The sequence below is a fragment of the Vombatus ursinus genome, unplaced genomic scaffold, assembly GCF_900497805.2.
Source record: "Vombatus ursinus unplaced genomic scaffold, bare-nosed wombat genome assembly UNPS02010788.1, whole genome shotgun sequence".
In the NCBI taxonomy this organism is placed as follows: Eukaryota; Metazoa; Chordata; class Mammalia; order Diprotodontia; family Vombatidae; genus Vombatus; species Vombatus ursinus.
In genome coordinates, this window is record NW_020950566.1 from 3,551,931 (window position 1) to 3,575,075 (window position 23,145).

General features: G+C 36.3%; 1 protein-coding gene across 3 annotated transcripts in view; it reads left to right on the plus strand.

The window, feature by feature from the left end:
- The window catches only part of CPED1 (cadherin like and PC-esterase domain containing 1), a 407,972-nt gene that overhangs the window by 117,779 nt on the left and 267,048 nt on the right, over nucleotides 1-23,145 (plus strand). For all 3 annotated transcript variants that reach the window (XR_003568539.1, XM_027855149.1, XM_027855150.1), the window contains exon 6: nucleotides 21,746-21,893. Coding sequence is in view for 2 of the 3 variants with exons in the window: in XM_027855149.1 (XP_027710950.1) it covers nucleotides 21,746-21,893 (148 nt within the window). In the remaining variant the exon portion in view is untranslated. The remainder of the gene's footprint in view (nucleotides 1-21,745; nucleotides 21,894-23,145) is intronic.

Genomic DNA, 23,145 nt, shown 5'->3' on the forward strand with positions numbered 1-23,145 from the left:
AAAATTATGGATCCAATGAAGAACCAAAGTGTGGAGATTTTCTGTTGATTTATTCTGGGAGAAGTCATATCACAGATATATGATTTGTATAATATAACCAAGTTTGAGCAGTAATTATATTATACATTTTGTACATTAATTCTGATGCAAGCAACTTTATGTAGTGTTTAAATTGTGTACTGAAAAAGACTTCATTACACAATTGTACATTAATGCTGATGCAAGCAACTTTATATAGTGTCTAAGTTATGTACTGAAAAAGACTTCATTACACAATTAAAGAATTCCAGAATCTGAGTTGTAAGAGAGACCTCAGAGGCCATCTAATTCAACCCATACTTGAACAGGAGTACCCTCTGCAAAGCAGCTTCTAATGGCCATCTGACTTTGTTGGAAGACATGTCTCTAATGAGGGGATCCTACTACCTTCCGAAGCAGTGAGTTCGACCTTTGTATGTTTCTAAATGTTAGGAAGTTTTGGGTTTTGTTTTCCCTTACATCATACCAAAATTTGCATCTTTGCATAGGACACACTATGGCTAAGTGGCACAAGTCTAATCCTTCTTTCCATGACAGCTCTTTCAATACTTGAAGACAGCTGGCATGCTCCCCAATGCCCAAATCTTCTCTTCCATGTAAATATCCCTAGGTGCCTCAACTGATCCTCATGTAACATGATCTCAAGTTTTTTATGATCCCCTGGATGCTTTCCAGCTTATCTCAGAGTCCTTCTTAAAATGGGGCATCTGAAACTGAATATAATATTCTGTTAATAATTATATCATTGTTAATGTTCTTCTGAACTTCTTAATGAAACCATGTTAGAAGTTGCTTAATACAACTTATTAGGATCAAAAATTGTGGAGTGTTTCAATAATCTCCAATATGAAGTCTTATGTATTGAAGACCACACAGATATGGAAGTCCCAAAATGAGACCTAAAACAAGTCATTCTTATACTTTGATGTCCAAAGTTTCATTCATGTGAGTACTTCAACAACAATTCAGCAAACATTTTTTAAGCATCTGCTAGGTACAAGGCACTGTGTTAAGCATTGGGATTATAAAGAATCCCCACCCCACCACAAAAGTCTGCCTTTATTTTCTGCTTGGAGGATATGCCATCCAGGAAGATAAGTAAATACAAAGCATATATGAAAGGATACAAAATTATTTCTTTTTTTCAAATTAAATTAACATTTTTAGGGGGTTACATTTTAAGTTTGGAACTGTCTACCTTCTTCCCTCCCATCCCACACTAGATAAGGTCACCATTTGATACATATCTATGCACACACATATATATATATATATATATATATATATGTATATATGCATACACACATATACATATATAGATAGATATAGATATTTAAAACCATACTATGCATTCTTCTGTTTATCAGTTCTTTCTCTAGAGGTAGATAGCCACTCCCTTCATAGGTCCTTTGTAATTGATTTGAATATTTATAATACTCAGAATAGCTTAGTCATTCACAGTTATTCTTTGAACAATATTGCTGTAATTGTATGCAACGTTCTCTTGGTTCTGCTCATTTCACTCTTCGTTATTTCATGCAAGTCTTTCCATGTTTTTTTCTAAAATCAACCTGCTCGTTGTTTCTTACAGCACACTAGTATTCCATAACAATCATATACCATGATTTGTTTAACTATACTGCAATTGATGGGCATCTCTTCAATTTCTCTGCAAAATAATTTCAAGAGTCAGTGAGTATTTGTAATTGTAGAGATCAAGAAAAATCTTTTATAGGAGGGGATACCTGAAGTGACTTTAGAGGGAAGCTATGAATACTGGAAGGTGGAGGAGAGGAGGGAGAACATTGCAGACGTGGGTGACCATCTGCTCAAAGGCACAAACATGAGAGGTGGAATATTTTGCATAGAGAACAGCAAGTAAACCTGTTTAACTAGTACAGAGAGTACATGAAAGGAAAAATATGAAATAATCCTGGGAAGAGAGATAGGAACCATATTGTGGAGGAGTTTTAATGCTAGGCTGAGGAATTTGTATTATATCTTAGGGATAATAGAGAGTTATTGAAGTTTTTGAGGAGGGGAGTGATGTGGTCAGATCTGTGTTTTAGCAATATTAATTTGGCGACTTTGTAGATTGGAGAAGTTAGAGACTAGAAGCAAGGAGACCAGTTAAAAGGTTACTGCAAAAGTCTAGGTGAGAGGTCTTCAACTAGGGTATGTATTATGTAAGTAGAGAGAAGGGAAAAGACATGAGAGATATGGTGGAGAAAGAATCATTAAAACTTGGCAACTAATTAGATATGGGAGGTGAGCGAGAGTGAAGAATTAAGGATGATGACAAGGTTGTGAACCTGAGCAAGGACTGGAACAATGGTAGTGGTTTTTTGAGTAGGGCCAGTAATAAGATCAGATCTCTCTATTAGGAAGATTAATCTGGCAGGGAGATTGTAAAGTCCCTGAAATCAGGTGCCATGAATTATTCAGCTTTGTAAAGCCCCTATGCATTCATTAGTCACATCTTCACAGGTGAATGCAATAAGAGAGAGGAGACCAAGTAGTAAATCACCCTAGGCAAAAGTCAAGGTGGACTTTTTTGCCCATCCTGCCATTTGGCTGTTGTTTCCTCAACATGTTTTCTCATAAGACTTTCAGAATCAAGGGGTACCTTGAAAAGAAGCAGAAGCAAAATAGTCCCATTCCTCAGTGCATTCAAATAAAAAGCAGCAATACGATCAGGTACAGTTTAAAGAGGAGACACAGGGGGCATCTAGGTGGTGTAGTAGATAGAGCACTGGCCCTGGATTCAGGAGGACCTGAGTTCAAATCCAACCTTTGACACATAATACTTAGTAGCTGTGTGACTCAGGGCAAGTCACTTAACCCCATTGCCTAGCCAAAAAAAAAAAAGAGGAGATGTAGGAGAGGCACCAACCTGCTTTTGTTAAAAAACTGCCAGCACAAAGACTTACATATTGTTCTCTACCAAGGCCTACTCCTTACCATGCCATCAACTCTGATAAGTAATCAATGCTACTGCCCTTCCATTTGGAAAGTTGTCTGCTAAGATGCAGACATATACATATATATGTAAATTACTGTATTACAGTTTATTCCCATCTTTTTTGGTTTTCATAGTTTGAGTTGAGTTCAGTAATAATTATGTACATGATGTATTTTATATAACTGTATGTGTAGTAATTATATACTTAAGTTTATTCTGTAAGAGCCATTGTCCATAATGAATCGAGTTGCCAGATTAGCCATCAAGAAGAACTGTGTTCAGATCTTGTCTCAAATAATAACTGTGTGCACCTAAGAAGCAAAGTCTCTTAATCTTTCTGAATTTGTTCCCTCCTGGAAACATGGAAATGAAGAGAAAATCTGCCTCACAAAGTTGTTGTGGGGCTCAAATGAGATAATGCATAATGTCATTTATAAGCCTTCAGTGCCATGTAATCAGGAACTCTCTCAGCCAGATTGTAAGTGACTAACCAGGTGCTAATTAAAGGCACAGGTAGAAGTAATCTGTTGACCCACCACTTATTTTACTGGAAATCAGCCATCTTGCTCCATATTGTTATCAGGTTTTGATATTTAATGTTGGCAATTTAAAGACTAGTATGTGCATGTTTGGAGAACCAAACCTTTATAGAAACTAGACCCATTTCAGATGAATTGATTCTCAAATTATCTGCTGAAGATGCAATTCTCCTAACAGAAGGTCTCTATGGGGAAAAAAAAGATAATGAAAGTTTTTGCAGTGCAAATAACGAGAGAGACAGTGGAGAGATACTGAAGAGGGAGAATCTATAATGCTTGATGACTGATTTAGGGATAAGGGGAAATAAAGATTTAATTGAGAAGATAAATCAGGTCTTTCAGAAAAGTATTTTTTTCCTTTAATGATGGTTTAGGAAAGAGAGTAGTGACAGCCGAATTTCCTTCCAATCCTGTGATTTATTAAATCTATGACAAATGCAGTTTATTTCTAACGTTCTTTTAATCTTCTCTTAGCACCATCTAATGGTCAAAGCTGGAACTGGTGAAATTCCCACCCCAACACAATTTTTCTAGTTTGTATTGATATGTTCTCATACACTTTTAGATCAGTATTAATACCAGTATGAATAAACAAGAAACTAAGTCATTCTAAACTAAAACATGCTAAATAAATAACTAAGAAACTAAATAATTCTTATACTTGTACTCTTTCTGTTCTAAGAGAAATAATGAGCTGGGATGTTGAAGCGCTGGAGAAGTTGAAATGCATTATTTAGGCAATTGGATATATGGATCTGGAGTTCAGAAGAGAGGTAAGGACTATAAGGACTGGAAATAAAGATTTAGGAGTCATTGGAAGTAAATGAGATTGTAGAGAGGATTAGAGAGAAAAGTTGGCCCCAAACTACCCCTTAGGCAATTGTCACGTTAAAGTACTGGGGATAGAATGTTAAACCAACAAAAGAATCAGCAGGAGCAGTAGAGAAGCTCAGGAGAGCATGACGTCTCTCAACCAAGAGAACATAGATTATTATCTTTTGGAAGGAGTATTTAGAAGTCTCTGAAGCTACAGAATTCAAAGAGGATGAACACTGGAAAAAGCCATTAGATTTAGTAACTATGATGTCACTGTTCACTTGTGAGAAAGGAGATTGGCTAAGCAGCGAGGGAAAGAAGTTGGCCTGAAAGGGACTGAAAACTGAGTAGGTAGTGAAGTAGTGTCATCCATTATATATCATATTAATATTAAAGCTACTGGAGATCAGGAACTAACAAAAATAAAGATGGCAGGCAGGTAGCAGAAACAAATGTGTGCACCTTAAAAGAGTATGCTCACCACTATTCTGGAATGTTCTCTTCTCTAAGCTGTCTAGGAGAATTTGAAAGGGAGAAAAAAGTATTTCCAGTTGAAGAGATCAGAGAAGTCTTCAAGGAGAAAGCTCAGCTGAGCCTTGAAGAAAAATTATTTCATTAGGTGGTTATAAAAAGGGAATACATTGGCGTATGAATGTGACATAAAACAGAACAAAACTGAAGAACAAATAGTAGTAGAGTTTAGCTAAAACTTGCAGTGTGCAAAGAGAAGTAATGGAAAAGATAGTGGGAAAGGTGCGCTGGGGACAGATTGCAGAGAGTTTTAGTGACAAATTAGCAGAAGAGGGAGGTGATCAGGACTGTACCTTAGAGATAATATTTTGGCAGCAATGTTAGGGATAGTATGGAGAGAGAAAAGACTGGAAACAAGTAGACAAATTAAGAAACTATTTTATTATAGATAAATCTGGAGGTGAGAAGTGTCTGAAGTAGGATTGTGGCATTATGAGTAAAGAGGATGGATGTGTGAAATGTGGAGAAAAATTGGAACTTCACAATGGCATTGGGTATGAAGAATGAGGGAAAGAGAAGGGTCAAAGATAATTGAGTGTAGGTGATGGAGGATGACAGTGTCATAAACAAAATTAGGGAAACTGGGAGATTTTTTGGGAAAAAGAGTTTTGCAAGAAAGGATGAGGGAAAAAACCATCTAGCGATTCATAATGACCTTGGAGAGATACATTTTAGGGTGGTGAAGTCAAAGGCTAGATCTCAAGAAATTGAACAGGAAATGGTAGATGAGAAATTGGGGGAAGGGGTGAGTATAGACTCCCCTTTCTAGAAGTTCAGCAATGAAGTGGAGTGGACTAAGAGGGTTATAAAAAGGTCCTAGAGGTTTCCCCCCCACCAAGATAGTATATAGAGAAGTGGCTTTGGAACCAGGAAAACCTAGTTTCAAGTTCTACCACTTACTACATACTGGCTGTGTGACCCTGAGGAAATCACTTAACATCTTAGTGCACTAGGCAACTACTTAAGACCCTTAAGTTGCAGAGGTGTCAACCCTCCATTGGGAGGGGATGTTTCCTCACTAGAGAGTTCCATATACCCATAAAATCATAGGTCAAGATCCAGCTGTTATCCCCTATCCTCTTTTGTTTAGCATGTAGGAGGCTTGAAGATGTGGGTAAGAATTAGGGAAACAGACTGAATAGGAAGAGAGTGAAGATGATAGTGAGGAAGGCATCCATGGTGTTGGCATTGATGACCTGTTCTCTTTTTTTATTAAAGAGCAGGGGTGGGAGTGGTATGGACTTTAAGCTGGGTGGCTTGGCCAGTGAGCACTTGATGAGAGCTACTCAAGCTCAAATTATGTGCCAGGTGGCCCCAGGTTAGGGCTTTAGACTGCATCATGTAGCCGAAAAATATGAAAGCTGCTGCATTCTTGGTATCTGTCATATTTCCAATGTCATTTAATGGATTTTTTTTTTAAATAGGGAAGCAGGGTATTTCATTTAATACACAAGAGTTCTCAAAGTGTCAAAATTGGGCTCAAAATATTTTACTTTAAATATTATTTAGAAATGTGAATGTGTTTGTCGTGTACATATGAAACCATAACTTTTTTTTAGTTTTATCTTTCAGCCATCTCAATAGGAGAAATCACCTTGAAGTTTTATTTTGTCACTAAAAATAAGAGTAAGAAAAAAAGAGAACATGGCTAAGTAAACTCAACACAACCTAATTTACCTCCTGTAATCCCATATCCTTAACATCTCTGTTGTTTGACTCTTTTTATACAAGGTCCATGTGAGTCAATCAACAGCCAATTAATTTTAGAAGCCAGTTTCATGTCAAGCAAGGGAGGTAACTTTAAATTTTATTCACAGCATGCTATAAAAAGCAAAGCTACTACCCACAATGTGACATTTAAGAGCCTCCAGTTATGTGATTTACTGGTAAATTCACATGTGTCTCATGTCACGAACAATATAAACAATATTCCAGGTGTACCTCTGAGTTTTTAATTGAAAGGAATTTTCCTATGGGACAGATTTTTTTAATAGGATCTGTTACTATTTATATCTGGTAAATCAGCAATTCTTTAAGCTCTTTGTAATTGAACAGGCCCTAATTACGTGGAATCTATATTATTAGGAAAGCAGAGACTGGAAAAAGCAACACCCCAAATTGTAGTCTTGTGTTAGTTTCGAAAACCCCTAGGTAAAAATATACACTCAATTAGTCAATGAACTTCTGAAGTTGATGGATTCAAAGGAACCTTTTTTTTTTCTTTTCTTTTCAGTAAAAGGCAGTTTATTAAGCACAAGTGAAGACAAAGGGTGGGGGTGGGTGGGAATAAGAGACCACATTTAAGGCATTCAAAGGAATCTTCTTAAAGCAATCAGGGGATCTGGAGGCAAAGGCCATTGGAAATGCTATGATAAGTAAACATTCTCTGTGAAAATCAGTTCTATATAGAGGGAAAAGTGTAGGTAACTGAATAGGTATATGAATATGATGCAGGAGAATAAAACAACCACTCACATTAGCTGTGGGTAATTTTGGCTGAGGTGTCATTTTTCTTTCTGAAATTGCATGTGTACTATTTAGTTACATTTTCAACTTGCTCTACTTCAAGAAAATTCATGTCTTTCCTCCAACTTTTAGTCCTCTTCTGTGGGGTAGATATTTATACAGTGAAAACACAGTAGAAATTTTAAATAAAACTATTTTATGACATCTGCCAGTGTTCAGTAGTCAGTCAATATAGTTCAGAACTAACCTTGGTTTCTGTGGGTCAGAATCTTAGGACTCACTGTTCTTTAGCTGTAGGCAATGCCTACACACAATCTAACAAAAGGTCTTGAACTATTCTAAAGTCATTGGAAGCATTTCAGGATGGTATATCTTACTGTCAACAACTGCCTTTATTATTTCCTGAAGATATTTAATAATCCTCGTTAAGGAACTGAACATGACTTGCCCTTGACCCTCACCTACTTGCTTAGTTTATGACTTCATTTGTAAGACCCTCATTACTGAATGAATTCTTCTCTTGAGGTTGGCTTATTTCCTTTTTTATTTTCCTTTGTGTGTGCCTGGGAGTGGTATATACAGAGGGTGACATTGAACTTCCATGATTCTGTATGGGAACCATATGAGAGGCTCAAGTCTGGCAATACTGTAATTGAGATGTGGACAGCAACAAGGTGCTAATGTGGTCAAGCCAAAGTAGACAATGCCTTTGGGAAACTTTTCCTTCATGAACCATCTTAACTATGCTATATTCGCATGCATAAGATATATTAGACCAAAACAAAGTATACTTTTGTAGACATTTATAATATAGATGTAGTGGCTAAAAGGCCAATTCCAGAAAATATCAACATTACTAAAGCAATGTTAACTTTGACCATAACGACCTAATTTTCTTTCTTTAATAACAACAAAAATTAGAATTTATACAACATTTTAATGTTTGACAAGATCTTTATTATCTCATTTGATCCTCACAACAACCCTGTGAGATAGACACTATTATTTTTTTATTAACGTATTTTGAATCATCAACAATCACTTCCATAAACTTTTGAGTTTTAAATTTTTCTCCTCCTTCCTCCCTACCTCCCTCCCCAAGATGGAGCACAATTTGATATAGGCTATATACATACATTTCTATTAAACATATTTTCACATTAGTCATGTTGAAAGGAAGAATTAGAACCAATAGGAAGAACCACAAGAAAGAGGAAACAAAACAAAATAGAATTTAAAAAAAGAGAGCAAATAGTATGTTTCAATCTACATTCAAACTCCATAGTTCTTTCTTTGGATGTAGATAACATATTCCATCATGAGACTTTTGGAGATGTCTTAGATCCTTGAATTGCTGAGAAGGACTAAGTCTATCAAAGTTAGTCATCACACAACGTCACTGTTACTGGGTACATCATTCTCCTGGTTGTGCTTACTTCACTAGGCATCAGTCCATACAAGTCTTTCCAGGTTTTTCTGAAGTTTCCCTGCTCATCATTTCTTATAGCACAATAGTATTCCATTACATCATATACCACAACTCGTTCAGCCATTCCCCAATTGATGGGCATCCTCTCAATTTCCAATTCTTGGCCATTACAAAAAGAGCTGCTATAATTATTTTTGTACATGGGGGTCCTTCTCACATTTTTATGATCTTTTTGTGATATAGTCCGAGAAATGTTATTGCTGGGTCAAAGGGTATGCACATTTTGATAGCCTTTTGGGCATAGTTCCAAATTGCTCTCCAAAATGGTTGGATCATTTCACAACTCCACCGACAATGCATTACTGTTCCAATTTTCCCACATCTTCTCCAGCATTTATCATTTTCCTGTTTTGTCATGTTAGCCAATCTGATAGGTGTGATGTACCTCAGAGTTGTTTTGATTTGCATTTCTCTAATCAATAGTGATTTAGAGCATTTTTTCATATGACTATGGATGGCTTTAATTTCTTCATCTGAGAACTGCCTGTTCATATCCTTTGACCATTTATCAATTAGGGAATGACTTGTATTCTTATAAATTTGTCTTAGTTCTCTATATATTTTAGAAATGAGGTCGTTATCAGAGACACTGGTTATAAAAATTCTTCCCCAGTTTTCTACTTCCCTCCTAATCTTGGTTGCATTGGCTTTGTTTGTACAAAAACTTTTCAATTTAATGTCATCAAAATTATCCATTTTGCATTTCATAATGCTTTCTATCTCCTTTTTGGTTGTAAATTCTTCTGTCCTTCATAAGTATGACAGGTAAACTATTACTTGTTCTCCCAGTTTGCTTATAGTATCAGCCTTTATATCTAAATCATGAACCCTTTTTGACTTTATTTTGGTATATGGTATGAGATTTTGGTCTATGCCTGGTTTCTGTCATACTTTTTTCCAGTTTTGCCAGCAGTTTTTGTCAAATAGTGAGTTCTTATTCTAGAAGCTGGGGTCTTTGGGTTTATCAAATAGTAGATTACTATAGTCATTGACTACTGTGTCTTGCACACCTAACCTATTTCACTGATTCACCACTCTATTTCTTAGCTAGTACTAAGTAGTTTTGATGATTGCTGCTTTATAATATAATTTAAGATCTGGTATGGCTAGGCCACCTTCCCTTGCATTTCTTTTTATTAGTTCCCTTGATATTCTGGACCTTTTTTTCTTCCAAATGTATCTTACTATTTTTTCTAGCTCTATAAAATAATTTTTGGTAGTTTGATTGTTATGGGGCTGAATAAGTAAATTAGCTTAGGTGGAATTGTCATTTTTATTATATTAGCTTGGCCTACCCATGAGCAACTGATGTTTTTCCAATTATTTAGATCTGACTTTATTTGTGTGAAAAGTGTTTTGTAATTGTGTTCATATAGTTCCTGGGTTTGTTTCGGTAGGCAGACACCTAAATATTTTATAATGTCTTCAGTAATTTTAAATGGAATTTCTCTTTTATATAGAAATTCCAATGATTTATATGGGTTTATTTTATAGCTTGCAACTTTGCTAAAGTTGTTTATTATTTCAAGTAGTTTTTTACTTGATTCTCTAGGATTCACTGAGTGTATCATCTTATCATCTGCAAAGAGTGATAACTTTGTTTCTTCTTTGTCTATTCTAATACCTTCAATTTCTTTTTCTTCTCTTATTGCGAAAGCTAACATTTCCAGTACCATATTGAACAACAGTGGTGATAATGGACGTTCTTGTTTCACCCCTGATCTTACTGGAACTGCTTCTAGCTTATCCGCATTACATATGATGCTTGCTGAAGGTTTTAGGTAGATGCTACTTATCATTTTAAGGAAGACTTTACTTATTCCTATGCTCTCTAGTGTTTTTAATAGGAGTGGGTCTTGTATTTTGTCAAAAGCTTTTTCTGCATCTATTGAGACAATTATGTGATTTCTGTTAGTTTTGTTGTTGATATGACCAATTATGCTGATAGTTTTCCTAATATTGAACTAGCCCTGCATTCCTGGTATAAATCCTACCTGGTCATAGTGTATTATTCTTGTGATAAGTTGCTGTAATCTATTTGCTAATATTTTATTTAGAATTTTTACATCTATATTCATTAGGGAAATTGGTCTATAATTTTCTTTCTCTGTTTTGACTCTTCCCAGTTTAGGTATCAGCACCATATTTGTATCATAAAAAGAATTTGGTAAGACTCCTTCTTTTCCTATTTTCTCAAATAGTCTTTATAGTTTTGGAATTAATTGTCCTTTAAATGTTTGATAGAATTTGCTTGTAAATCCATCTGGCCTTGGAGGTTTTTTCCTAGGGAGTTCATTGATGGCTTGTTCAATTTCTTTTTCTGAGATGGGGTTGTTTAAGTATTTTACTTCCACTTCTGTTAATCTGGGCAATTTATATTTTTGTAAATATTCATTCATTTCACCAAGATTGTCAAGTTTATTGGCACACAGTTGGACAAAATAGTTCCTAATTATTGTTTTAATTTCCTCTTCATTGGTGGTAGATTTACTCTTTTCATTTTTGATACTGGTAATTTGGTTTTCTTCTTTCTTTTTTCAATTAAATTAACCAAAGGTTTATCTATTTTATTGTTGTTTTTTTTTTCATAAAACCACCTCTTAGATTTATTTATCAGTTCAATAGTTTTCTTTATTTCAATCTTATTCATCTCTTCTTTTGTTTTCAGTATTTCTAATTTGGTATTTAATTGAGGATTTTTAAATTGTTCTTTTTCTAGATTTTTTTTTTAGTTGCATGCCCAATTCATTGATCTCCTCTTTCTCTATTTTATTCATGTAAGAATTTAGAGATATAAAAATTTCTCTTAAGAACTGCTTTCACTGCATCCCGTAAGTTTTGGTATGTTGTCTCATTATTGTCATCCTCTTGAATGAAGTTATTGATTGTTTCTATGATTTGTTATTTGACCCATTCATTCTTTAGGATTAGATTATTTAGTTTCCAAATAATTTTAGTCTCTTTCCATGGCCCTTTATTACAATATTGCCTCATGGCCTGAAAAGGATGCGTTCAATATTTCTGCCTTTCTGCATTGGATTGTGAGGTTTTTGTGCCCTAGCACATGGTCGATTTTTGTGTAAGTGCCATGTACCGCTGAGAAAACAGTATATTCCTTTCTGTCCTCATTCAGTTTTCTCCAGAGGACAATCATATTTAACTTTTCTAAGATTCTATTGATCTACTTAACTTCTTTCTTGTTTATTTTGTGGTTAGATTTATCTAGTTCTGAGAGGAGAATGTTGAGTTCCCCCAGGTCAGTTGTTTTATCAATGAGATATTTTACGTTTTCATCTATTTTTTTCATTCTTTTGTTTCTGTTTGACTGATTCTTGCTCTCTGATAGCGTCATTAGCTTCCACTTGCCCAATTCTAATTTTTAACAAATTGTTTTCTTCTATTAGATTTTTTGCCTCCTTTTCCATTCAGCCCATTTTACTTTTTAAGGAGTTTTTCTCCTCAGTGAGTTTTTGTGCCTCCTTTTCTGTTTGGCCAATTCTGCCTTTTAAGGAGTTGTTTTCTTCAGTGTACTTTTTTTTTCCAGTTGGCCAATTGTATTTTTTAGGAACTTGTTTTCTACATTAATTTTTATCCTTCCTTTTCCAAGCTATTGACTCTTTCTTGCATACCTCTCATTTCTTTTCCCAATTTTTCTTCTACCACTCTTATTTGACTTTTAAAATCCTTCTTGGGCTCTTCCAAGAAGGCTTTTCTGGCTTCAGACCAGTTCATATTCCCTTTTGAGGTTTCGGATGTGAGTTTGTTGACAATGTTATCCTCTTTAGAATTTCTGCCTTGATCTTCACTGTCCCCACAATAAGAATCTATGGTCATTGTGTGTTTCTTTTTGCTCATTTTGCTTATTTCCTGGCCTTTAAAAAATGTGACTTCTTCTACTGGGGAGCAGGGGGCACTGACCCAAGCTTCTTGTGCTGGGAACCTGAGGCCTGGTTACTGGCTTTGTGTGCTGGGGCCTCAGATGCTGGCAGTTGGAGGCTGTAGGGTTCTGGCAGCTTACCTGGTGTTGGACTGGAATCAGCAACACTGGAGCTCTAGAGGTAGAGGTGGGGAGTCTGGCCCCTAGAGGATGCCTGCTCACCCAGGCCTTTTTCTCCTTTCTTTGGCTCCTTGCAGATGGATGTTTTGCTGCTGCAGGATGTGGAGCTTTCCCTCTTGGATATGTGCTTCTCAGAATTTTGCTGAGACACAGGGAGACATGGCTGCCAGAGAACACCTTGGCATGTGGTTTTCTGAGCCAGTTTCCCTGCTTGTACTGAGGCCCTTGGAGTCCTGGTGTTGTTACTTGCCTGCTTCACCACCCTGGGGTTCAGGATCTCCCCCTGGTATGCGGAGATGAGGCTTCTACTAGCTTGCTGGGAAGCCTCCTGTTCTGTACTGCTCCCCCTCCCTCAGGGCAAAAGGGGCCTTTCCTGTTAATCCCTCAAGCTTCCTGAGCTACAGGACTGTTGCACCCTGTCTTTCTGCTGGTTCAGCTGTTCCAGGATTTTTCCTGGGATGATATTTTCTGGGTTTTCAGAGGTTAACAAGGGAGGGTGAGAGCAACTTACTTTTTACTCTGCCATTTTGGCTCCCAGAAGCAGAACTCTGAGAGATACAATTATTATCCCCATTTTATAGAAGAGGAAACTTAGGCAGACACTGGTTAAATGATTTACTATGTAGGAAGTACCTGAGGTAGGAGTTGGACTCAGATCTTTCTGATTCCTTGTCCAGAAATCTTATATAATTTTTATTGCCAAATTAACTCACTTAAATACAAATAGGCATTAGTAGTCCTAGAAGATTGAAGGTGATATCTCTCTAACCCTAGTTAATGAACAAATCTATTTTATTCTTCATAATATATATTAGCTCAAAAGTAACTGACGAGGTAGAATGGGGTAAATTATCTCACACAAAACAGATAAGAAAAAAAGCTTTTACAGTGGAGGGGAAGTGGGGGAAGGTAAGAGGGAATGAGTAAATCTTATCCTCATTGGACTTGGCATAAGGAGGGAATAACATACACACTCAATTGGGTATGAAAATCTATCTTACCCTACAGGAAAATAGGGAGGAAGGGGATAAGAGAGTAGAGGGATGATAGAAAGGAGGGCAGATTGGGGGAGGGGATAATCAGAAGCAAACACTTCTGAGGAGGGACAGGGTCAAAAGAGAGAATAGAATAAATGGGGAGTGGGATAGGATGAAGGGAAATATAGTTAGTTTTTCACAACATGACTACTATGGAAGTGTTTTTCATGACTACTCAACACTGTGTTGAGTTGCTTGCCTTCTCAATGGGGGTGGGTGGGGAGGAAGGGAGAGAATTTGGAACCCAAAGTTTTAAAAACAAATGTTAAAAATTGTTTTTATATGCAACTGGGAAATAAGATATACAGGCAATGGAGTATAGAAATCTATTCTGCCCTACAGGAAAATGGAAAGGGAAGGGGATAAGAAAAGGGTAGGGTGATAGAAGGGAGAGCAGATTAGGGGAAGGGGTATTCAGAATGCATGTCGTCTTAGGGTGGGGGGAGGGGCGAGATGGGGAGAAAATTTGGAACTCATCTTGTGGAAGAGAATGTTGAAAACTAAAATAAATAAATTAAGAATATAATCTTAAAAAAATGAAAACAAAATACCTAAAAAAAATTAACTGACTATTAATATTAGCTAATTAATATTGAAATGAGCTGACATTTTCCTTAAAACATGACTCAGCTATAGCTGGGTCTTCTCAGTTGGTTCTATTTTGCTCATGAAGCCCCTTATCTCCATACTCCTTATGTCCAAAGTGTAGGCCCTTAGACTATAACTTGCTGCTAGTTTTTATCTTCCTTCTTCATCATGACTATTTATGCTTCTAGTCAGGGAAAGAACCTGAAAACCATTTAAAATGACACCAGTCTTCTTGCTCAACCTTTCCTAAAGACCTTGTTAGCTGGTGTTCAGATTCTAATGTTTGTGTTTTTCATATATTACTGGTGTATGGATACTTAGTTTTGTTCACGTTTTATTTGAATTAATTCAGCCACTACTAGTTTTGACCCCACACATTGCAGGTGATTGATTTTTATTTTGGTCTTGGTTACCTGACATTTTAAAAGTCCTAAGGATTAAAAAGATATACTTAGATGAGCAAACATAGCATTTCATCACAAACAAAACCAAAGCATGACAGCAATATAGCTTAGGATAAAAATAGAATGTTGTGGTATACAGTTAAAATTGAAGAAGAAATTTAAGTAAGCTGACCCTGTCTTAATGTAATATGCTAATGCCTGAGTTTATATGATCTGGGAAAATTTCTGAACCATATTCAGTAGGGATTGAATACTGAACACTCAAAAAATTTTTAGAAAATTATTGTATAGTTCCTATTAGAGCACTTAATAGTTATTATAAAGTGAGTGATGGCCATACTAATTTCTGACTTACTTGCAAAGTTTTCATTAAACAAAAAGTTTTTTAGTATTAATAAACTTATTAACTTGTTTCCAAAGCTTGTGGACCTACTCCATTATTATATTTGTAGAATGTACATATTGATATTTGTCAGAGGTTGTATTTCAAAATTATTATTAATGATACTTATTAATTTATGCCAAATGATTCATCTTTGGTCATGCTTAAATAGTAAAGCATTTTTGTATTTTTTTTTGCTGAAAAATTCATAGAAGAAAACATCAAAGGAAAATTAAGCTGCCATAAAGTAATAAAACAATCTTTTATGTTGTTTTCTCATTACAATGAAATCACAGGCCAGGAAAATTGTAGCAGTAGTCTAGACACAGTTTTTATTACCTAGGAAAATGAGTCGAGCTCAGGGGCCTTATGTTGTAATGGTCAAAACACAAGTAAGTCTATAGGGGAAATTGTTTCAATTGGAATTATTTCTCTTTGATGCTTCAATTGAACACAGAAGAGGGAGAGTATTGTGTGCCAGGCATATAGAATAGTTTCTGTGTTGTTTGATCAATTCTGTACACAGTGAAAACCCTTTCAAAAACACCTATCCATAGTGTAGCTATTGCTATGGTTCTTTCTCATCAAACCACGGTCCCATCTGTTTGGTATTGTATAAATGCATCTCTCACTATGATGCAGAAAGCCTATAATTTGTTCATTAACTTTTCTTCTCAAATCAATGATAAAATGTTTGTTGTTAATAATTCTAACACTCAAATGGATATGAGATCCCCTCAATATGGCTGTTCTGTTGATGTAGATCAGAATCCATCCATGCCTACCCAACCCCTTTAACTCTTGTTCATGTCCTTCCATAAGTTTTCCAAAGAAGAAGGAGGGAAGAGTTCACCCATGTGCTGGAGGCCTTTGTCATGAAGGTACTGAGGGAACATGTCCTTTGATTGTCCCTTCATTTGCCATATGACAATCCATCTTCTTTTTTGTTCTAATGTCAGAGTAGTAGTAGTAGTGGTAGTGGTAGTAGTAGTAGTAGTAGTAGTAGTAGTAGTAGTAGTAGTAGTAGTAAAAGAAGAAGAAGAAGAAGGAGAAGAAGAAGAAGAAGAAGAGGAAGAGGAGGAAAAAGAAGAAGAGGAAGAGAAAGAAGAAGAAGAAGAACAACAACAACAACAATAACAACAACAATCAGCTATAGGATGTACAGTAGACATACCCTGGTAAAACCATTTTAGCAGATGGGCTAAACCAGGTTGAGGGTAAGTTATAGGCCTCAAACCCATCCGTGAGTTAGGGGTGGTCTACCCCAAGTATGAAGATTTCCTCCCAGCAGAATAGACGGATGTGAATACTTTGTTTCAATGGGCCACAAAGGAGGCAGAAGCAGGTGCTGTGGAGTTCTTAGAGCTTGGTCAGATGCCAAAGATGCCAAGGTCATCTACTGCACCCAGAGTCATTGGCAGTCGTCTTGACTTTTGTCTTGTCATTAGACTCTGATGACTGAAAGAGAGAGTGAGGCTGACAATTTTGTGTAACTCTGTCTCACTTAAATCAAATTTACCCATGAGTCAAAAATGTCTTTGATATGTTTTACAGAGATTATTTATAAATCTTTGTTTGCAATGCATTAAAACCTGTCATGACCAAAATGCTCCTCTCCGAAAATATTAATAACCAGCATTCCTATAGGTATTTAAAGTTTGTAAATTATTTTCCTAAAATAAAGCTGTGCTATATTTACTTTGGTAGCTTAATGCACATTTAAGGGAAAAAAAATTCACAAGGAGGGGAAAAAAACTACTGCCATAATCATATGATAATACCATCAGATAATACCATCAGAGTTTGAGAAAATAATTTTTACTTGGAGGGTAGAGCCAAGATGGCAGAGAAAAGGTAGGGACTCACCTGAGCTCTCCCAAATTCCTCTCCAAACAACTTTAAATAATGTCTCAAAATGAATCATGGAGTGGCAGAATCCACAAAAGGACAGGTTGAAACAACTTTGCAGCCCAAGACAATTTAGAAGGTTGGAATGAAAGGTCTGTTGCTCCAGATGGAGTGCAGTGCAGCACAGGCAACACCCTGGCAAGCCATCAGCAGGCCTTGGGGACAACTGAATTGGTGGCAGCAGCTTCCAGAGCTCTCAGCCCACAGACAGTGGGGATTAAACAACTGGTCAGAGGGAGATTACATGGTTCACTTTGTTGGCACCGGGTGTAGGACTGTGTTGCATTGCCCATATGTGAATCCAGGTTGTAATACCAAATCACAGTCCCAGGGTGAAGAGGATCTTTAGCACACCAGAGCTTGCAGTCACAGTATATAATATCATTAGAAAGGAGCAATGGAGAACTAGTAATGAATTACATTGAAGGATTGAAGTCCAAGAGTGGGCCTTAAATTATCTTTAGGCTACATATCTATAACTTGATCCTATAGGTCAATTATTGGCTGTGCTTGATTTTGTGCTGTGTATATTTGGCATCCAAAAGTAGATTTCTTTATGAGCAAAAGAAACATTGAAATACACCCCCGAACTTTCTCAGTCCTTTAATGAATTTTATAGAAACTTAGCTTTGGTATAGACCCCTATGTAGAACAGCAGAGGTTTAGCTAAAGTGAAGAGGGTTTAAATTGCCTTGCTAAAACTCCAGAGAGTGGTTGAAAAAAGAATAGTGTGTTTAAAGGCATTTATCTAGTAGAAATACTCAGTTTTATTTTAAGTTAGACTCAGGTCTTTCAACACATGCACTTACTGTTTTGGGAACAGCCTATCAATTACCAGATGTATAAAAGGAATATGGGACAAATAAAATAATAGCTAGCAGTTTAGTAGGAATGAATAATGGAATTCTGTCAGTATTCATTCAAAAGAAATCATATTTTCCATGTTTTCTAGATTGTGGCCCCAGCCACTACAGACAGGACAAACATTAATTAAAAAGACACACTAGTTAAGGAAAGGCTGGTATGTGAAATAAGTCCAGAATTTACACACCACTACTCGCTGCCAAAGATAGGATTTGAACCCAGGTCTTCTTAACTCCGTTCTAGTTGTAACTCCAAGATCTTAGCATAATAGGGTAGAGATGAAAGAAAGGCTGTTTTAAGATTCCTCTCAGTTTTACAATTAAATAATAGGAAGTCTAGAATCTGTAGTGCTATTTTAAAGAGTATTTAAAAAAACATTTTCTGGTGTTCTAAACATGATCTTAACAATTTATCTGTATTGGAAATATAATAATAGTCATACAATCTAATTGAACTTTTCACAGTGCCTGGCATAGTACTTAGCATGGTACTTAATAAATGCTTGTGATTGATTGATCTATTGATGAGAGGAAAGTAAGTAAAATTATTCTTTGGTCATATATTCTCAGTTTGCTCCCTTAAATCCATTGAGACATTGATTTGGTGAAACAGTTCATCTAAGTTCATTCGCTGTTAAATAAATATTTATGAAATTTATTCCAAGGCCAATGTATGTGACTTCTACACATTCAGCTTTCCAGTTATAGTCTGTCTTGATGACGAGCTGTAATCTAGTCAACACCTCATTGCTTGGTTAGCTTTAGTAGCTATTACCTGTTATTCATCAGTGAATCTTATAATTTTAATAGTTTAAGCTTTAATTAGAAGGCAATAAATATATGGCTGATATAAATTCCTAGAACCAATTTAAAGTGGTCTGCTATTGCTTATGTATCTGTATAGCAAATTGGTATCAAATAATTTAGTCATATAAAATAAATAATAATAATAGCTGACATTTATATAGAACTTTTAGTTTTTCAAAGAATTTTACACATATTATCTCATTTGATTCTAATAACAACCCTATGAAGTAGGTGCTATTATTCTCCCCATTTTATAGATGAAGAAACTGAGGTACAATGAGATTAAGTTACTTGTCCAGACACAGGTCTTCTGACTCCAAATCTAGTTTACTCTATACAGTAGACATCTTAAATTCAATATGTCCAAAGTGGAACTTAAAATCAGTTCCTCACTATCTCTCACTCTGTTGTCAAGCCATGTCTACATCTCCTTTGCAACTTCTCTCCTTTGACATTGCCACCACTCCAGCACAAGTCTTCATCTGCTTAGACCTGGATTATTTCAAATGCCTGCTTGTGGGTCTCCCTGTATCAAGTGTCTCTCCACTCCAATCCATCCTCCATTCAGCCACCAAAATTCTTTTCCTAAAGCATAGGTCTGATCCTGTCAGCCACACCTACCTCCCATACCCACTCCACCACACTCACACCCCTGCCTAATCAATAAACTCCAGGGACCTCCTTTTACCTTCCAGAAGCAAATACAAAATACTATGTCTGGCATTCAAAGCCCTTCATACCCTAACCCCCTCCTACCCTTCCAGTCTTCTTACACCTTTCTTCCCACTACATATTCTTAAATTCAGTGACACTGGGCTGGCTATTTCACCAATAAATTAGTCTATCTCTCAATTTGGGCATTTTCTCTGACTGTCCCCCATGCCTACAATGCTTTCCCTCTTCCTCTCTGCCTACTGACCTACCTCACTTTCTTTAAGACCCAACTAAAATCTTGTCTTTTACTGGAAACCTTGCCTAGCCCCTTTTAATTCTAATGCCTTCCCTCTGTTATTTCCTCTCTATCCTGTACATATTTCTTTGCATGTTGTCTCCCCCATTAGTTTGTCAGCTCCTTGAGGGAAGGAATTGTCTTTTGCTTCTTTTTGTATCCTTAAGTGCTTCGGCAGTATGTGCTTAATAAATGTTGATTGATTGATTAATTTTTCATTAGGTGCTTTGCAACACAGTTGATAAGATCCCTGGACTTGGAGTCAGAAAGACCTGGGTTAAAATTCTGCTTTTGGAACTTACTGTGTGACTCAGAGCAATTTCCTTAAACTTTTCTATTGAGTCATAGATGGGTTACCATTTGATGGAGAAAGTTCTCACACTATGATGGCATACATTCATGGATTTGATAAAAAAAAAAATCTTGAACCACCTTGATCAGCTAAATTGAACAAGTTTAAATTGAAATGACTATATGCTTACTTAGAATATCCATCTCCCTCCTACTAAAACTTTTTTTTTATTACACCAGTTAATTAGTAAGCAATTAGCCCATTTCTATCTATGCTCTAAAAATAAAAGGAATACATGGGCATTTCAATTCTTTGTCTCTTGTGATTTCTGAGCAAGGAAGCTAACTTAATATACCTCCTTATCTGTAATCTTCCCCAAACAGTATAATTTGAAGGATTCTTTTATTTTGGCACATTTGAATATAGCAATTCTTCATTTAAAAGGAACCTTATAAAATAGGCTACCCTTTGTGAGTTGGATCACACTGTGCTAAATAATGAGATATGGGAATACTGTGAACAGCTTGACTCCTCCTGACTATTACTTAAGAGTCTGAAGTGTTTTAAGTGAGACTGTGTCACCATTAATGAGAACTGTACAAGAGGGAAAATCACTTAAGGGCTTTGCTCTGTTTTGAGAGTTCAATAAAACTGTTGGGTTAAAGAAAATAATAATAACATCATGTTTCAACATTACCAGGACCAATCAGCATTTCAGAATACTGGTATAGGAAACAAGTTATTTAGAGTCAGAGAATGTTAGAGCTGATTGGAACTTTAGAGACCATTTTATCCAGTCCTCCAACAGCCCTAGAAATGAGAAATGATTTGGCCCATGTTATACAGAATGTACGCTCCTCGAGGGAAGAAGCTATTTTTGTTTTTGATTTGTAATTTCATTCATATCTCCAGAGTCACTGGCACCTAGTAAGTATCTGAGGTCAGATTTGATTGATCAATTATTACAAATATTTAATTGCTTATTTTATTGTATTGTAAAATCAAGGTTCCCCCCCACATCCTCATTGTGTATTATGTATTGTTATGGGCAGCTAGATGGCATAGTGGTTAGAATGCTAAGTTTGGAGTCAGGAAGACTCATCTTTCTGAGTTCAAGTCTGGCCTCAGACGCTTAATAGCTGTGTCACCTGGGGCAAGTCACTTAACTCTGTTTGCCTCAGTTTCCTTACCTGTAAGATGAGCTGGAGAAGGAAATGTCAAACCACTCCAGTATCTTTCCCTAGAAAACCCCAAGTGGGGTCATGGAGAGTCAGACATAACTGAAAACAACTGAACAACAACATGTAAGCCTACCTGGAATATGTTCCACTTCCAGTAAACTGTTGGCTAGACTGTAACTTCCTTGAGGGTAAGGACTGTTTCACCTTTGTCTTGGTGTCCCCAGCACATTGCATAGTGCCTGGTGCATTATCAGTTCTAAATTACTGTTGGTTGATCAAGTGCTTCAGATGGAGTTGCAAATATGAATATGTATTTCATTGTTTTTCTGTAAAGGGTGACATAGCTTCTCTTCACGCAGGGGTGGGGGTGTGGAGGGAGCAGCTCCTGAGGGAAACAGTAGGATAATTGTCTTTTGCTTCTTTGAATCTTTTCAGAGTTGAATCTTCCTGTTGTCCCTTCTGTATGTCTGAATGAGCACACACAGGTAAAACTGAGCACTTCAAACCATCCTTCAATGACAGAGAAGTCTCATGGGAAACACCCTGTACCTCTAAGGCCCTTATGGAACTGGCCTCGTCAGCTGTAAGTTCATCATCCTGAATTTTTGGGCCCAACCCGTAAGGAGTTGGAATACATAAGGAGGAAAATATATGTGGAAACCCCTAAACAGAGGGAATATATAAGGAGGAAAACACATAGTGGATTTGGAGAGTTGACTTGCTTGGTGTGAATTTATTTCATTCCTTAAACTTTTCAATTGTTGAGTACTTGTAAGAAGATGCTATCTTTGGTTTTCCTTTGAAGTTCACCTATCATAGGGTAAGCTTTGAGGTCGACAGGGCTTCTGATCAGTAAGATACCTTTAAGGAAGCTGAGTTAAAAAATTTCAAACTACATTTGAAAACTATATTTAAAAAAACCCTCTGATTATATAATCAAATGACATGTGCAGTTACCTTTGTCTAAGCCAAGCAGTGACATATAAGATAGATACCATGGTGATAGTGATAATGCCAGCTGATAAAGATATCAAACTTTATAGTTTTCAAAGCTTGTCATAGAAAAACAACCCTTTAAACACTACAAGAAAAGATAGCAACTTGCAGTTCTCTCTAGAGTTAAAAAAAAAAAAAAGACTCAAATTCTTGTCCAAGACTTAGAAACCCTTACCCCCTCTTTTTTTTTTTATCATCATTAAGCACCATTCCAGAACTAACTTGTATTCCCTAAGCAGCTGTGTACTTATAGGACTAGAACAGTACTCTGTTCTAGACTTTAAAATGTTCATTTTGAAATGAGGACAGTAGACAGTTGCATTTTTTAAAAATAAACAGTATAAGTAAAGAAAAAGTAGTTTATTGGATTTGGACATCTTTTGAGAACCTAGATTGTGAGGACTGTATAATTCTTTTTTCTCAAATGCCATTAAACTTGTATGCTATTTTCTTCTGACAGGGAAAATCAAATTTTCTTAATATTATATGCATTGAGCCAACTTAATTGCCTTGGGATGTTGGATGTTTCTACTGATGGATTTATCTAGAGGGTAGCCTGGAAATTTCTTGGTGACCTGAGGGAGCCAGAGAGAGACAGAGGGCCAGAGACAGAGGGCCAGAGACAAAGGAAGAAAATCTTTGTGAGAGAATATGCATACATATACATAATACACATATATGTAAATAAGGAGAGGATAAGAATTATTTGCCTAGAAGGCATACCAAATGGCTTGGAAGTATGCCTCACCTGTTATGTGATATGTAAATCAAACCCTGGTTTTATGGTTTGAGTAGATAATTGAACTTTAAAAAAAAAGTTTCATTTATTTATTTTTAAC